Here is a 17,490-nt window from a genome sequence, read left to right as displayed (position 1 = left end):
TGGATGACTTTCGCTCTGCAACACAATAGGCGCCATTTTGCATCTTCCACGCGGCTTACGAATATTCGGCCGCAACAATGCGTTCGGCGTCGTTGATAGTTTTCGATTTCTTTGGGTAAGCGCGATGATGAAACCTGCCGAGAGGCGCCTTCAGGAATTTCATGGAAAGTGCCTTCCATCGTCATCGATTCTACCTCCCACCGGTCGACCGGTCCGGATGCCTTCGTTTTTATTTTCTTTCTTTTTCTCTTTTCATCCTCTTTTATCTTTTGGCGAACGAGTACGGCCAAATGATCGACGAGTCGTGGCATTTGCATAGTAGAGGTGAGAACAGTAACGCCAGGGCCATATTTGCGTCATACGGTTTCCTCTATTCTCGACTATCGTAAAACGGCGCGGTAAAGCCAACCGTTCGCCACACCATTCACCATGGCGAAGCATCCGTGAAAGTGGTCGTGTGCGTATATTTTTCTACGATACGTGGAATAGTCGTTAATTTATTACGTAAGATGATGTCGCCTTGATTACTCGTAGATCTTTCTATCGTCAACCAAACATTCTACTCTTCTTTCGTCTGCTCTTGACTATTTACGATAAGGAATGCGTCTCGGTAGGTACATTTCCCATTCTTCGATGCGTTCTTAGTCAGCAGCGTGGTGATCGGCGAGTCGCGTTTCCTTTTTTCCAATTTTTCACGATGATTAAAATAAGGCGAATCTCACGAACTAAGAAAACTTTCAACGCGCCACTTTGCTCTTGCGAGTGTGAATGCATTGATTCGTTGCAAGGAACTAGCGTCAGGGAAGATTTTACTGATACATATTCCGGTTTCGCAGAACCGGACATCAACTTGACCTAGATTTCGCGTTGACGATCGCCAATTTCCATTACGTTTCGTTACGCGGCCACCGCAGATGGCACGACCTTAACATTGGCGTGTACATTGCTACACCGTGGCAGGTAGGCGTTGTAGCCCGTGCATCGAACGATATCGATCTTGGAAAACCTCCTAAGGTTTCCTAACTCTTCGATGATTCTCCATGGTTCTTGATGAGTCACGTTGTAAATAGAAATTGAACAGGATGCTGCAAGAAGAAGGCGACTTTGCTTTTCGGTAATTTGACAAATCGACAGAAACCAACTCGAAAGTAATTAAAGTTGTGCACACATGCACGTCGTGGAGTAATCGCGTTACGAAACGTTGTAAAATGTAAGTTGTCTTTTAATGGATCGATACGCTGAAAATTAGGACGTGGATCGTACGTTTACAACTTTGCATCACAACGCCCTTACGTCGAACCTTTGGGACGCAGAAACGCGCACGGATACGATATCAGGGAAAGCGAACAAGGATCTCCGCTCGGAGAAAGTCCTTTCCTCTTCCTCTCCATCGAGCAACGCTTCGTTTTATTCTGGGCCGTCGGCCGTATTATCGCGCGAGACGTAATGCTCGTGTTCAGAGATCGTAAACAACGCGTTTGTATGCCGTGGGCCCTAAATTCTCGCCACGAACCAAGTGAAGAGGATTCCGTAACATATCTGGAAATGAGGAAGTCTCCGGCGCAAGTTTCTCATTCTTCGCTTTCGTCTTATTCTAAATCATAGTCATCGCACATCATGCTCGTGTTCACAGGTCGTAAACAACGCATTTGCACGCCATTACACAGCGTGACCTGTGAATTCGTGCAACGAACGAAGCCGAGAAGATTGCCCGACGTGTGTAAAAATGAAGCACGGCGAATCATCTACAGGAGATGAAAGATGCGGTGGATTTCGAAGAGGCAAAAAAGTTCTGCATGAAAGGGGGGAAGAAAAAATATACGTTGCCCGGAAAAGGGGAAAACTCGTCGAGATAACGCGAGGAGGAACGTGAAATGATAGATGGAATGAATTTGAGTGTCGAGGAAATGAAGATGTACAAGCTGGTTAGAAATAGAGAAGAAACGGAGGAAAAGAAGGAAAATCACGAACACAGAAGCTTAAGAGCGGAAAACAAGGGTGAAGATTTGTGAACCTTGAATAAAAATTATGTTTTGAATTACAAGGTCTAGAAACAAAAGAACTATAAGTAAATTTCTATTCCTGTTTCTTGTAACCTCCAGCTACAGCTACAAGGTTAACATTTTGGTAATGTCCTTTGCTATAAATATATGAACGTGCTCCCTATCATAGCTTCTTCTATTGTATTGTGTTTGTTCGACCAGTCGCGAGGAAACGCATCAACGGGGGTCGTAAATTCCCGTTACGATTAGAATAATCGACACCGCGAACAGTTCGATCCCCGTATTTCGGTTAGGACAATGGGGGTGGTTGTTTTTGTAGAACACTGCGGTTGACAGGTTATACTATATATTTTCAACGACGATGTACACTTTATATTTGTATAACTCTGATGTGTATCTAAGATGTGTATCTGAGGTGTGTAGCTGAGATGTGTATCGAAGATGTGTATCAGAGAGGTGACTGCTCCATAGGGGAGGAAGCAGTCAGGTGTTGACCGTCCGAATATCGTAGTAATAGTGAAGATGCGTTCTCGTAGAATTACTGAAGAAAGCTCGGGGTGGTCTTGTTCATGGGAAAAACCAGCTTTCCCGTTAGGGAAATATTCGCTTTTTCCGTAATTAGTACGAACGCATAATAAACCTAAGGACTGTTCCAGGGATCATCCAGAAACCGATAACACTTACAGGAATAATGATTCCTTCAGGGTCAAAGGAGTTAGTTATGAATATCAAGACAAAAGGTAAACTAAAAGCCTAGGTTTATGGTGGGTACGTAACATATTGTAACACTGTAAGAGCGAGGATCTGAATCAGCATACGCTGTACTTATATTTATACCTTTATTTATTTCAATATATTTTTCTATTACAAATTTATCCACTCGTTATTCTATCAGTCAACCTCAACAATCAGCAACTGACGCATAGGTAAAATAACAGGGAGACAAAGGATAAGCGGAATGAACGAAGCGTAACGAGTAGAATTTGTATAGGAAGATATTTAGAGACAAAGAGGGAGAATAACCAAAGAATCGATACAGCTGTCGTATTACCGTGTTATGTTCAGTTTTAATCAGTTCTAACTTTGTTTCTGTGTATATCAAGTAAAGCCAAGTTCAATTACTTGACCGTCAGCCTGAGATAAGTAATCAAGTCTGCAACTTAATTCTATTATTCTTCACTTTCGTCTTATTCTAAGCCGTAGAATCTCGTTTCTTCGCCTACAAAAGTAAAGCTGACGGTGTATTTTTCACGCGCTCTTTCCACTCCTTTCTCTACTTACCATCGTCGATCTTTCTTCAACGACTCGATGCCTTTTCCGCCAAGTGTTGTAAGAGGCGTCGCGTTCGAAACGTTTTCAAGAGCATCGAAAAGAACGATAAATCCGATTATACGTGCCTTTCAAGCAGGTGAGCACAAGAGCTGACGAGCTCGGCTAAATGAAGTACAATTACGAGTTATTCTCGTCGCGCAGACGTATATTTGCCTGGGGGAAATGCACCATACAGCTCATAACGAGCAACCGAGCACGCCGCGTTACAGTTTTGTGCAATATAATGAGAAATAATACCGTTGCATTTCTATAATCGTTTCCTCGTTTCGCAACAACTTTCCGTTTTGCGACACGAACCGTTGTTCACTGTCTTCTCCCGTTGTTCTCCTGAGAATACAATTTATGCTCTCTTTTAGTCCTTAGCGCACTAAGGTGTGGTGTCCTAAGACATGACTTCCTTCCAATTTCTTACCTTCATGTTTCCATCCTCCGTTTTTCACGACCACAGCAGCTTCTCTATTCCCTTAGTCTATGGCTTTTTAAAAATCCATATCGATTTTTGTCGCGTTGCATTCAAATTTCAAGTCTTACGAGGATTTCCATGTCGATTTGTAATTCGATAAAACGATCGCGCTGTGTTTGGTTAAATGTGAAGCGTTCAGCCAACGTCTGACAAGTCTTATTTAACGACACTCGTAGTTGATAGATTCTGTCGAACGAAATCGACCATTCTATACGCAATAGGAACGCATAGGAATGAAAAAAGATCGATAATCTTTGCAAAGTAACTAAAAACCACCGAGAACACGTTCTGCGTGACTTCGTTGGTATTACGTTTCTGTAGGTTACTTTCTTTCTTTTCGCTTTTTCAATAACCCACGCGTTTATGTTACAAAGACCTTGATAGACGACAGCCAATAGCATGACTAATTATTAATAATTGCTTTGAAAAATACATTTGTCCTGAAAAGAATTCCTCACAGGATTAATACTTGCCGCGACGAATAAAGTATATCGATCATGCTATCAAGGATTGATATAATCGACACGTGAAAATCCCTAGCTAGAGAAGTTGCAGCGAATAACTTTTCGGAACGACTGGCGACACGAGATATTTGAAACTTTCTAACGTTCGGGCAAGCTCGAGAAACGTTTACGCAATTTCCTTCCGGCAATAGCCTTACTTTCGATCGTCCTCGACTATGTCATACTCGATCGAACAGAAAGGTTCGGGACTGATAACTTATCGACGTTCTACACTTTTGCATACATCTTCTCGATCGCGTTAGAAAGCGTAGTGGCGTTAAAATGGCTTGGAACAGCGATTTTTAATCTGCCACGAGGTCCTTGCTCGCGTCGTTTTGTCCAAAAAGTTGGACACTGTACGGGTACTAACGTTATAACGTTTAACTTTCGAGGATCTCAAGTTCGAGTTGGATGTTGGTGGCTCGTGACGACGGAAAAATGATGTAAAGGGGGTCCGTGGTAGACAAAAGGTTAAGAACCACTGGCTTAGGAGAAGGCGCCACGTACACAGATGAGAAGCACGATCGTTATTAGCGTTGCATCTGCCGCAGCTGCAGCCGCCGACTTCGACGACATTATCGAAAGGTCAACGTAGCACTGGTCGTCTCTGGACACGAGTCACGAATATATGCATGGCGAGGTGCACTTTTAAAAGTCACTTGCACGTGATGCGCCAAGTAGGCTCTTGGGTCACGTAGACGTGTAATATATTCGATTTTATAATAGCTGTTTATCTCGGTAATTGGTAATCGATGGAAGGAAAAATGCGCCAAATATCTTTCACAGTACGTGGTAGTTAAAACTAGCAATTGAAAAACTAGACGTTAAAACGAACGATACCCTTTTTTTTATTTTTTTTTTATTATTTTATTGCAATTTTACAATTTGTCCAGTGGGACATTTGGTAAAATATTATATTTTAAATATACATAGCATGTGGATGATTACCCCCAGCGGGGTACCATCTTCGTGTTTGTTAGGTTATATCCTTTGTGAGCCAGCCGGTCAACGATACGTGAAACTAAAAAAATTGATCGTCATTGTAACGATTTTTATAATCATTGGGAAACCTACAAATAAACGCGCTGTGTAAACGAAGAAGAAAATAGGCAGATTCTGTTGCTGAATTCGCCGATTTAGGCGAACACGTTACATAACCTGCAACACTGCCGTGACAGGAATCGATCGAGACCTACAAAGTTGAAGTCGGTTAAGCCGTTTTGAAGTTGCAGGGCCAAACGACGAACATACATCGAGGCCAAACACGATACTCTCCTCCTAGCGTAGTTTTGCCAGGGTAAAAGGCTTTTAAATATTAAAATAAACTGGCAATTTTCTCCACACTCGGTTGAATATTTTTGACGCTCTGAATAAATTCGACACTTCGTAATTAGAAAACTGGTGGTTTTATTATACGAGAAATTCAATTAACCGAACAACAGTTTTCACACGTCCAAGACTTCACTGTATTATAGCGATACATTTCCGGAGGTTAATGTAACAATGGAAACGGTCGTGGTTTGTCTATATCGGTCGTGTACCGTGGTAGAGGTCGAGTGAAACGGGAAATTCTTAACGGAATGTAGTCCCAGTCAAGGATTACCGGTGAATAGGACATCTATCATTCGCGATCCTTAATTAAATGCCATCGACTGGAAGATACGTTTAGCTTTTTATTTCTCTAAATAGCGTTCATCGACGGCAAGCAAATTTTTAGCTTAATAACGTAACAGTGTACGTAAGCGACAGTAACGGCTAAAATTAGAACACTCGTAGCTATTCGAACATAAACACTACACATTAAGTTCCGAATATATGCAAACTTTCTAAATATTTCGTTAGGATATTCCAGAGGTCGAAAACATTTCTTATTTTCTCACGTTTGGAAAATATTTTTTACGCCATGTTAAATCGTAAATTAGAAGACAACGAAACAACATTATCGATTATCCTCGAATAATAATACGCGTTCAAGTCTAATTGTGTACGCAAGACACCGTAAGAAAGTCTGTCACTGATAAAGCGATGTGTAATCGAAACAATCATTTTTCAGATATTTTATTCAAATAATTGGCAAGCGTATGAAGTACGTTTTGAGAAAAACAACTTCTCCCGACTTCTCCCGACGACATTTCTCGATTTCTCGATTTCTCGAGATCGCTTCTCAACGTCCTCCCGTGTTATCAGACCGGTGACGCGACTCGGATGGTCTTTGCGAGTGAAATGCTTCTCGCAAAGGCTTCAAGGCCGACGAGATACTGCCTCTCACTTTCCTACCTCTCGCGTATACACAACAGTGCCTGGTCGAGTTCGCCTTTCGCCCTCTCCTCTTTTCCTCCTTTTCTTCTTCTTCTCCCATTCCATCCACTTCCTTTCCATCTCTCATGTTCTAGTCGCCTTTCTACCAATACGTTTGATTTTCTAGCTCCTTTGTATTTTTCGACGGTATATCCCGTTTGCTTTCAAAATTCTTACCTTATGCGTACTTTACGCTGCAAAAGGTCATCATTCTTTCAGGTCATAGCGCCTGCGTGAACATGGCTAAATTAACAAACATATTAAAGGGGAAGACGGATAGAAGTAGAAGCGGCAAAATGATGCGACGAAGACGAATCGTCGATGCCAAGTGTGTTCTACAAACATGATGGTTGTAAGGCTGTCGGTTGCTAGCAGCGAGATTTCAAAGTTTGGGAGTGGTGCACGCGCGAGATGTATAAAAGATGAGAATGCGAGAGTGCAGATGGAGCACGCCCTCGACATTCCAAAGTCGGTGGTTGGAATTTCTCCTGCTTACATCCCACACCATTCTCGCGGCTATGTAAATACGCCCGAAGGAAAGTAACTTACGAGATAAAGATCGTGGCGTTAGTTGTCGATTCCTAGACTCGTCAAGGTTAGTCACATTGTAACGCTCACCAGATCTCGAAAATTCCAATTCGAAATCCATCACGTTACACCCGTTATAATTAATAAATTATGTACGTATTTTCCAAGTGTTTGTTTCTAGAAATTTTATTGTTATTAATTTACATTTATACAGTAAGTACCTTGAGTATTCGGTGAATGGCAGCCTCCTTCTATATACATGTCATAGTTTCCGAAATGTACTTTTAGTACGCAAATGTTACACGAGTATCTGGCGCTTTTCTTTTGCCGCGCGTTCATTTGTCGCGTTATAATTTTTCAAACGCGGATTATAAAAGAGAGACTTTCGTTGCAAGTTTCGCGTGTTCGTCCGGAAGAAGGGAAAAAGCTCACGCCGCTTCGAACAGATCGACGTCGGTCGCTGCAATCCTTTTAATTGTTTCGTTCCGCGTTCAAGTCAAACAAAGCTGGAAACTCGCACCCCTTTCTACTATCGATTTATCCTCTGCGATAAGGTTTCGGTTTCACTTGCACCTCCTCTCGTTGGGTTTCCTCCACCTCTTCTTGCAAAGGTTTGCTTCCCCTGGATCCTCCGAACCTGCCGCGTCCCGATGATTTCGCTTCATTCGCACCGCTGGCGGTGCTTTTGCTGCGGCTGTGCGTGGTCGCTCTGGAAATCAGAACATTTCATTATTCGTAGCCCACTGAACAATCATCTTCCTGCTCCTCGTCTTATACATAAGCAAACGTATGATATTTTATATTTCTGTAACTTTGTTAATTTTTTCATTTCGAAAAAGCTGTCCTGGACGAATCGTAATAACTTTAAACGTTAACGATGGCGTGACTGCTGTCTTAAATATCATTGCCTCTTTTTCCTGTTATTTACTCGTATGTGGAATAAAGTGCCATTAATGTACATGCGAGAGGTTAATATAAAGTCGTGTGCTAGAAAGACTATTAAAAATTCTGCGTCATAGTTACTTGGATTTTGGTGTTGTCGATTCCGAGGCGGCTTGCGTACCAGACGTTTCTCGGTGCGAGGGTCCTACTTGAGCTCTTCTTCTCTTTAACGCGGCTAAGAGATCCTGGTTCGACCTTGAAACCAAAGCGGTCTTTTTCGTTATCTTATTCGAACAGTGTATTCGTTGTCCGAATTGGTGGAAAATTTCAAAATTTCTATCTCGCCAGAAACCATCCGCGAATTCCAAATTCTAATGATCGATGTTCCAGCAATCGAGATTCCGCGCTGTTCCACCATAACACGCTCGGAATTCTAGACAATGGAAGTTGCGATTACCTGAAAGGTCTGACACCGCCGCGAACTTTCTTCGAGGATTCGGTGGTCGTGGTGGGAATTTCTTCCTGCTGATCTTGATTATCGTCGAATTCCTCTTCGCCCTCTTCCTCCGCTTCCACCGGCTGCTCGACCGCTTTGGCGGTGGTCGATTGCGCCTGGAACGAGAGAGACAGAGCACGTTTATCGGTTCGGTTCGATGGTTCGTTCCAAACGAGTCACAACTCACCGGCGCTGACGATTTCCTTCCAACGTTTACTCGTCCTCGCGAAGATAATAGTCCACCCAGTCGACCGGAGTTCGATCTAGCCGGTGCAGGGGTCACCGGAGCTGCCGGCTCTTCCTCGTAATCGTATTCCTCTTCCGCCGATCTGACCACGGCTATCAGACAGCTGACCACCACCAATCTACAAAGCAAACACGTTGTAAATACAGCAATTGTTGCTCGGACAGTTGTTGCTTGCCAGTGCAAAATGAACTCGCTAATAATGAAAATTCTGTTACTGTACGGCGAACAGCATAACGGAAACGATAATGATAGATTTTTTACAGATGGTCGTTAACACTTTACCGACCGATAGCCGATTAATCGGTGTTTGTCACCGACGCTTACCAACCGATAGCCTATTAATCGGCTTTTTGTCACCAACGTTTATCGACCAATAGCCTATTAATCGGCCTTTTGTCACCGATGCTTATCGACCAATAGCCTATTAATCGGCTTTTTGTCACCGACAATCTTCCTTATTATTTGAGCAGTAATTTGTTATTTAGTACTAAGGTACCTTGCGTCAGTTGCGTTGCTTTGTAACACAGTTTTAAACCAATTTGGAAAACTTACCGTTCGCGATGAACGAAAAGAACGGTATTAAAGAGTCTAAACCGAAACAAAGCCAGCGCCAGGGAGAATCCACGCCTGAGCTGCCGGTCGGACGTGCGTATGCTGTTGAACCGCTAGCGGTCGGTAAAGCGTTAACGTCGATTTAAACGGTTTTCCAATGTTGCCAATGTTTTTTATTCGCTCGTATCAGCGGATAGTCGTTTGTTCGGTGTTGTCGCGTGTTGTACGGATACGATCGTCGAGTCGGCATTGGTCCATTGCATAGAATGGCCGATTTACCGAGTCGATACGTATCCACAGATATTTTACAGGCGAATTGATTAGGTAGAGCTAAAAATTTGCCGCTTGCCGAGCAAACGATTATATTTTAACGCCAGCTTGGCCTAGTTACGACGATAAACGTGCACTGCAAGTGCAGAATCTCGCCAAGTTGAAAAGCGAAGATGTTGAGCGATAGTGAAAGGAAGCGCGATGATCGTGCACACGGAGGATAGCTCAGGGCTAGGAAACGCTTTCGTTCCTGACGAACGCCAACGAACTGAATAATCGATCGCAGCTGCTCTCGTCCACTTCCTAGTCGGCGACGCTCTCTATCTTTTCGACCATCGAGACTCGAACAGTTGCACGCGAACGTGCAAATTTCTTCTTACCAAACTATGGATATTTACGCCACCTTTTATTAGTCGAATATTTCAGCAAATTCTTATCGGAACACTGCCAACATTTGTAGAAATTCGTATCTATATATAAACGTTCTAACGTTTCATACGAGACCGATCTAATAGGATGGCCCGATCGAACAAGAAAGAGAAGCTTGCTGAGCGTGTTTTAATAAAAGTTTTATCCCCGAAAGGAATCAGGTTGGTTCCGCGAAGCGTTAACGCGTCCCTCACAGGATATCGGACTCGTCGGTCGTACAACTTTCGCCAAGGATCGAAAATAGAATCCGAGGACGTTGCTCGTCCTCCCGAAGGAGGGGAATCTGGTGTGTGCACGGGGATCGTAACGTACGATCGGTGGACAAAACCGGCGTGCGCCGGAGAGCACGATACTCGCACGCTTGTCGTTGTAGATCCGCGTATACACCAGCTGAATCGTGACCTGTGACATTCACGTACGAAACTCACTTTCTCTGGCTTGGCTCGTGCAACTCGCGCTACTCCCAGCATTTGTCGCCCCGTTTCGAGTACGAATCACGCGAGTACGTGAGACGGCTGACAAATGTCACGGGAACTAGCCGAAACTCGTGGCCCGCCTCTACCTCTAAAATAACATTCACCGAAAAATCGGTGAAACTCGATCGCCTCTACATACATATGTATACAGGGTCCGACTGAATAACGAACAGCACGTAGGAATCGGGCATGAGGTGATTCCTTATGAAACAGAAGAAAATACGCCTCCGTAAACCTTCTTGGAAAACTTGGGCCAAGTTGGCCGAAGAATATAAAACAATGGCTTTTCGTAACACGATTTCAAAGTAGCCGAGAAATTTCAAGTTTTCTCGGATCAACCGAATAAAACGTGATTCCACGGTCAAAGGATTAGGTGTTTCGTGCTTTCTCGTGTCCGGCCTTATCCTGACGCAATTCTATTGCTCGCTCCAGCAACCGTGATCGCGGTTGTGACATAACGTTACGGTTGTTCGTTTTCGTGGTTACTTGGAGAAAAATATGAAAGAACGCTGTTGGTGCACGTTCTTTCGTCACGTACGGCGAGAAATTACACGCAATCAAAATTTCGATGGCTTTCAAAAACCGTTGCGTAAGGTGACTCGTCTTTTAACTGGTCTTGCCAATGTAGCGATAGACGATGCACGTAGATAATGTCAAGGGAAAGCAACGGTAACTGAGAATCGAGAATAACTGCGCGAGACACGTTGCGCGATGTTTGCAATCCTGATTCGTTGATTATTATTATTATTACTACTACGTTTTAGATGGCTGTGTTTTCTAATTGATTTCCTGGTTGAGAACAGGATCGAACGGTCTATCAGCGTTTGCATAACGCATTTCTCTATTCTTTTATTTATTACTCGCTCGCTCTGCTTGCACTCGCGTGGCGATGGAAATTCGCTCGAGCCTGATTTCAATGATCACTTGCGACAGATACCGAATACCAGAGGGCTTGAAACGTGTAGCTCGTTTAACTACACCTTTCGAAGGCCTTGATTCAAAGTGGAAGTCGAAAGGATCACCGATTCAATCACTGTCTATCGTAAATACCCGTAATCCGTAAATGTCGCTGTATCCAAACATTTGCAACGTCTTGCGCAAATTTCAAGCCAGGCTACTACTCGGAAAAAGGGACGTGACACGACGATCGAAGGAAAATATGCAATTTTCGAAAGATCGCTGCTCGAGAGAGCAGGAAATTTGAGAAAATACTCGTATTATTCTACGTGGAATCGTAGCACTGGTCACGGGGAAAGTGCAAAGATTCGCGCGAGCAAAGTAAAAGGCAAGAGTGAGTTATTCGCGTTATATTGGATCGCGGATGGAATACTTACGCGAAAATCGCGAGCTTCATGGTAGTGGTTGGTAGGTCGACGAAATGATGATGAACGAACGAAAAGCTGGTTCCGGAAGCTGCCCTGCTGCAACGCGTGCAACGTGGAAACGTGGATCGGACTGTTACCACGGGCGCGAAGCCGCGAAGAATGAATATCGTGTAGAGGGAACCGAAAGCACACCACTGCAATCGCGGAGGCTGTATACTTTGGAGTGCCGAGTCTAGTTTCCCCTTCTCTCTATATATATATGACTCTCTCACTCTCACTCTGGCACCAACCACCCGTGGCCGAACCCATCCACATCCACCTATCATGTATGCGACTTTGGTATATCCTGAGCCAGCGAAACACGCGATATCCACGCGATATCCACGCCATTGCCCACGCGCTCGTCCAATTTCGGTTAGAATCTTCCTTCGAGTTACGCGAGCTTCTCCTCCGACCTTCCCTCGCCGATAAATTTGACATTTTTCAAAAATTCGATACTTTACGCGAGCAGAGTCTCGTAGAAGAATCGAACTTTCACGCTTTCAAAGCGTGAACTTGGAACGTTGATCGAGTAACGTATCGCTGGAAAATTGCTTTTCCAGGGCTAGTGAATCACAGTTTGGTAACACGAAGCCGACTGAGCGAGCGATTGAGCAGCGATCGAATCGATCGTTCCCCGAAACGAACGAATCGGTCCGCTTAGGACGTGTTTTATAGTTAGATCGAGCGTAAGCAGTGAAAGTGAACGACACGGACCTCGTACCTGTCCGTAGGCAAGAATGCCAGATATCCTGCTATCGTCCCCTGAGTCCTGACTTTGTTTCCCTTTTACGATTATCAGTGTATTATTGCTCGTCGAAGAAACTTCTACTATTTACTATTACTTGCAATGGCCTGTCATGGCGCTTGCCTCCGTCGGATACGTTCTTTCATTGTCGTAACGCGTTTCAAGTACATATCGTTCTGAACGAAATTGAGAGAAACGTTGGGTAACAAAGGCGAAGGATTGGAAAGACAGCGTGCTATTTTTAACTTGATTCCACATAATCCTTTGTGTGCAATCGACGGAAATTCATTCGAGTATATGGCGAGAGGTCGTAAATTTCCAAGAGGCTAAAGAAAGCCTCCATGGTCTTGTTGGCTAGACACGACGATTATCCTTGAAATTCCACCGTGTCGTCCGTAGAGGATAAAGTTGTCTGACAGAGAAATTATTAACGATAGGAAGCTCCACGCTGTTTAGTTCGCTTGGTTATTGCAAAACATATAAAGAACACGATTTTTTCGTTTGACTTTTAGAGTTTCTTTCGATTTTGCATGTGACTCTGGAAATTTACTAACCTCTTAACCGTCCTGTTCATGCGATATACGTTAGTACTACGCATATTATTATTAGTTCTACATATTACAGTGGCTATAGTTCTATTCTGTTACAATGCCAACAAAATTTCAACTATAACGCAAATAATATGCTCATAAAAATTTCGATTATTTTCGCGAATCACTGTATCTATAACCTAATAATTCTAGAAGCAACAATTGACATCCACGAAGGGTAGCATCGTGTCGGCCTTCCTTCGATTCGGCTCGTGAATCGCTTTGTTTACCGATAAAATCAATTCCAGACAGGTCGCTGTTCGAACTCCTCTCGGCGTCGTCGCGGTTGGAAAGATATTCAGGATCTTCCGTGTGTAAATGTCAAGAGGTGTATTGCGGCAAGTACAATTGCGCGTTCCACATTTCAGCTGGCATTCGATACTATGTACGCGAGTATGTACATCGAGCTACCGTAATTCTCTTAATCCTTACAATTAGCATACCAAGGTGAAACGATCCACGTCCTTTACCAGGCCAGATTCTTAATTTTTTAACACTTTCACGACGTATCGCGGCTGGGCGACTATCGCGCTATTACGTGTCGCTTTATTTTTTCGCTTTCGCGGCTACGCGATTTTTTGTGTAAAGGCTTCTCATCGTTTCGCAGAATTCTGTCGCGTCTTTCTTTAATTTAATATTTTTTCAATATTTTGGTACACCCGAATTCTATTCGTTCAACGTTCCGTAAACAAAATCGAAGCGATACGAAAAAGCGTTCCACGTCCTCTCCTAGAAATCGGTCGGCTGTGTGTCGAGCCGACCCCGACTCGTATCGTTGGTAAAACTCGTGCTGTCACCTCTCGGCGATGTTCAGCAGCGTTCGAAAGGATTTTGCGATCCAAGGATTTACCATCTTTTCAGGATCGATCGAACGATCGAACAGAATCGATCTTGCGCTCGCTTACTTCGGTTTGTTGTTTTCTGCACGATCACTGCCACGCGAATTTTATACATTTTTATACATTTTCCCCGAGAACAAGGATATATTGAAATATTTTGTACCATGACATTTAATTCTTGCCAAATATTATATCGTTCTGTACATATTACACAGTATGAGCAACCGGTTTATGTATTACTTACATGTAATAAGTATTAAATAGTCCCATCGAATAAATATTTTGTAATCTCTACGTTCATTTTGAAAACGATGTAAATCCATTTTCCTTTGATTCGAGATATTTGCATCTCCGTCAATTGTCAAATCCAAATAAATTCATCATAGTTTCGAAAAGATTTATTGAGAATTAACTATATCTTTTTTCATGGTTATGTATGAATTTACGCCATCTTCAGAATGACTGTATCGTACAATTCGTGAAATTTTGATTGACTGAAATGTATGTTTTATGCTTTAATCCACTTTCGCTTATAAATAAGAGCAGAAAGAACAAAATGCTGTTCTTTCGTTTCAACATTTACTTATTTACCGTAACAGTATGCTTGTAAGGTTAATGTCAAGTACATTCTATTTTTTATTTCGGTGTTATGTAAGGCAATAAATGCATCGTATCCTTATATTTCCCGTGTGTAATCGGTCTAACGTTATTACCATGTGAAGGTGTTAACGCGTTGTTTTCAAATTTAATGTTGCAATTTCCCCGGATCGATGGATGATAAATCTAAAGTTCCAAATTTGTCTCCTCCAATGTTTTACAATAACATTGTACACGGAGCACTTCTGCGGGTTACAGGCAACCACCTGCTCCCAATTACACCACTTTCTAAATGAATAATCGTAGATTAACTTCATCGATGATCAACGAGATTTCGATCGATCAAAACAAATGAATATTTCGAGATTGAACTTATAAATTGCATATAAATATTAACGATATGTTTTTGCAAAAAATTTTACAATGCATTTGCATACGTCATTTTCAAAATAGGCGATCCTTGTATTCTCAGATTTCCTTCCAACTTCTACTTTGTAATCGAATTTCGTGCGTAACCGTATCAATGAAATTTCTAAATGTTTCGACAACGCTTATAATGTATTCGTAAAGATGTTTTTTTTTTTTTATTTAATAATTTACATTCGCAATTTATCCAATTTGGACATTTGGTAGAATTTTTTAGCTGTTTGATTATCATGTGGGTGGCTACCCCCAGCGAGGTACTCGTAAAGACGTGTGTACAAGTGTTGGAATACTTTCCAGTCTCGTCGAAAAGAATTTCGGAAGGACGAAGGAAATGGCGGCAAAAGGCGAGTGCCATTGAATTTCGTATTCGGCTTGGGCCGAGCAGTAGCGCCATCCGGTAAAGTAGCCGCAACGCGAACTAAAAGAGTCGAGCCTCTTGTCTGTCACTTGTTGCATCGCCGTCGGCCTGACATTCGTCCGCTCCGGGCCCGGCGTGCCTTTACCGGTGCACTCTCGTGATTTTTTATCTCCCACGTTCTTTTCTTTCCCCTATCATAGCTCACGCCGAATCGTCGTATTTTTCTTTCGATAACAGTGCCAGTTATTCATCAGAACTTTTTTCAATCAGCTACTTGTCAGTGTCGCGTGTTTTTTTTTCATCTCGCGTATCCTTGGATGTTCGTCGAAGTTTGCTGCTCTCGCACCAGTGTATCATTTTCCTTCATCATGGTGAGTAAACGATCTACGTTGATAGAACAGAGGAAAATATCTCCTATTGTACATATATATATATAGATTTATTATTATTTCTTTTTTATTTTTCTTATTTTTTTCTTTTTTGTAGATTATTTCTTTTACATTCGACTTTGTATATATTGCTTTTACTTTAATTCGATCCACGTTGGCGCGTAACTTGGATTATTCAAACGACACGAGCGATTGTTATCGATAGCCTGGATATGTTCGTTGATAGGAGGTCTATTTTAAAAAGCTTACTTTTCTAATTCACTAAGTATACTCGCGCAGGTGAAAGGTGAAAGAATGTGTCGGAGGTATACGGCAGGTTGTTCGTATTCACGACGAATCTCGTTGCTCCTTCGAAAGAAGGGAGTACAATGGCTGCGTAGAGTTAAGTGTGTTCACGCATGCACGCTTTATCTTAAATCATCTCTTCCTCTTCTATCTCCTCTGTCTCTCAAAATAATTCACGTTTAGCTCGATTCGATCGGAAAGATCGAAATCTCGCGAGCTGAGAAACCCGAGTTCTCCTCTACATCTACAACACGTATGTACGTGTATCGAACGTGTTGGTCGAACGCGTTTCGTTAAACTTCGTGAATGCTTAACTCGTGTGCCCCTATATCTGTTCAGCGTTGCTCTTGGGGTCGTTCCTTTGTTTCCTGGTCCGATACCTCTGTGCTCGGAACACGATGGACGCTGTACTACGTCCATTTCTCCGCTCTTTCTCTCTTCCATCTATTTCTGTTTCTCTCTATGCCTCCTACTCCTCCTGTTTCGTCTCATTCTCGCAAGCAACTCGAGTACGGCCGTTCTCTAGAAACCAGTTTCCAGCTGTCAGCGTCCAGTTTCACGTACGCGCGATATACCTACCTACGTGTGTATATAGCTACATAGATATGCGCGGTATATATATGCAATGATTTTTCGTTTCTCGATGCACACCGCACGAGTGCAGCAATCTCGCTGACCCACGGCAACCTCCGTTGCAACTTTCGTCGAAGCGGTTGCTGCATCAGTTTTTCGCTCGCGTCTTACTTGTTAGATTAGACCGCGCACTTTTGTGCATATTATCGCGTTGATGTTCGCAGCACGCAGCTTCCGTGTAGATTTCCAGATTTCCAAAGGAAAAACTAGATTTACTGTGCTAAGGAGATTCCAAAATCTTTTACAGAATACGCATAACATATTCGTGAAAAGCCTTTACGAGCGTCCGACAGTACTTCCGCAACTACATTTCGCACTCTAGAATTTTCTTTTTCTCTTTGAATTCGAATGCTACGTTCGGGTTCTATGAAACGAACCGTAAATCTTCGAACAAAAAATGTGAGAAGACAGACAGGCAACTCGGGAAGTTTTCGCCGAATACCTGCAACTAAGAATGCTTGAAATCGTACGAGGGGATGGCGGTTTGGTCTCACGTGATTCCTCCTAATTCCACATCTTCAACGACCATCTGCTCCTCCGCATACTTTGCTTTCCTTCGCAGCTCCCTGCAGCCAGCCATTCCTATCCTCTTGATTTCAAAGAACCGAGACGTTCCTCTGGCACAACAGAGAAAGCAGAAGCTACGAGTAGGTATAAACACAACGGTCGAAGACACGGTATTCCCCCGGTACGAAACGAGAACGATCACGACGACTACGGCGGATTTAAGCCTCCGACACTTGAATCACAGCTCCCTCCCTCTATTTCTCTGTCTCGTTCTT

At 42.9% G+C, this 17,490-nt stretch overlaps 2 protein-coding genes across 2 annotated transcripts in view; one reads left to right on the top strand and one right to left on the bottom strand.

Annotated features, from left to right (window-relative positions):
- Positions 1-7,292: 7,292 nt before the first annotated feature.
- On the bottom strand, positions 7,293-11,982 carry LOC122576235. Its single transcript, XM_043746224.1, has 5 exons — positions 11,814-11,982; positions 8,693-8,870; positions 8,467-8,621; positions 8,151-8,264; positions 7,293-7,836 (listed from the first exon to the last, which is right to left on the bottom strand). Exons 1-5 carry the CDS (start codon positions 11,831-11,833, stop codon positions 7,665-7,667), a joined length of 639 nt encoding a protein of 212 aa, XP_043602159.1. The 5' UTR covers positions 11,834-11,982; the 3' UTR covers positions 7,293-7,664.
- A 3,290-nt stretch (positions 11,983-15,272) lies between these two features.
- The window catches only part of LOC122576224, a 176,201-nt gene continuing 173,983 nt past the window's right edge, over positions 15,273-17,490 (top strand). The window contains exon 1 of the mRNA XM_043746171.1: positions 15,273-15,772. The gene's annotated coding sequence lies outside the window, so the exon portion shown is untranslated. The remainder of the gene's footprint in view (positions 15,773-17,490) is intronic.

The sequence above is a fragment of the Bombus pyrosoma genome, linkage group LG16 (assembly GCF_014825855.1).
Source record: "Bombus pyrosoma isolate SC7728 linkage group LG16, ASM1482585v1, whole genome shotgun sequence".
In the NCBI taxonomy this organism is placed as follows: Eukaryota; Metazoa; Arthropoda; class Insecta; order Hymenoptera; family Apidae; genus Bombus; species Bombus pyrosoma.
This window is presented reverse-complemented; position numbering and strand designations above follow the sequence as displayed.

Bases quoted from the DNA above. Each gene is read 5' to 3' on its own strand.
- LOC122576235 (XM_043746224.1), bottom strand. From the start codon at position 11,833: ATGAAGCTCGCGATTTTCGC. The intron at 8,871-11,813 runs GTAAGTATTCCA...TTTGCTTTGTAG, and splicing joins ATGAAGCTCGCGATTTTCGC to ATTGGTGGTGGTCAGCTGTC. The intron at 8,622-8,692 runs GTGAGTTGTGAC...CTCTCGTTCCAG, and splicing joins GAAGGAAATCGTCAGCGCCG to GCGCAATCGACCACCGCCAA.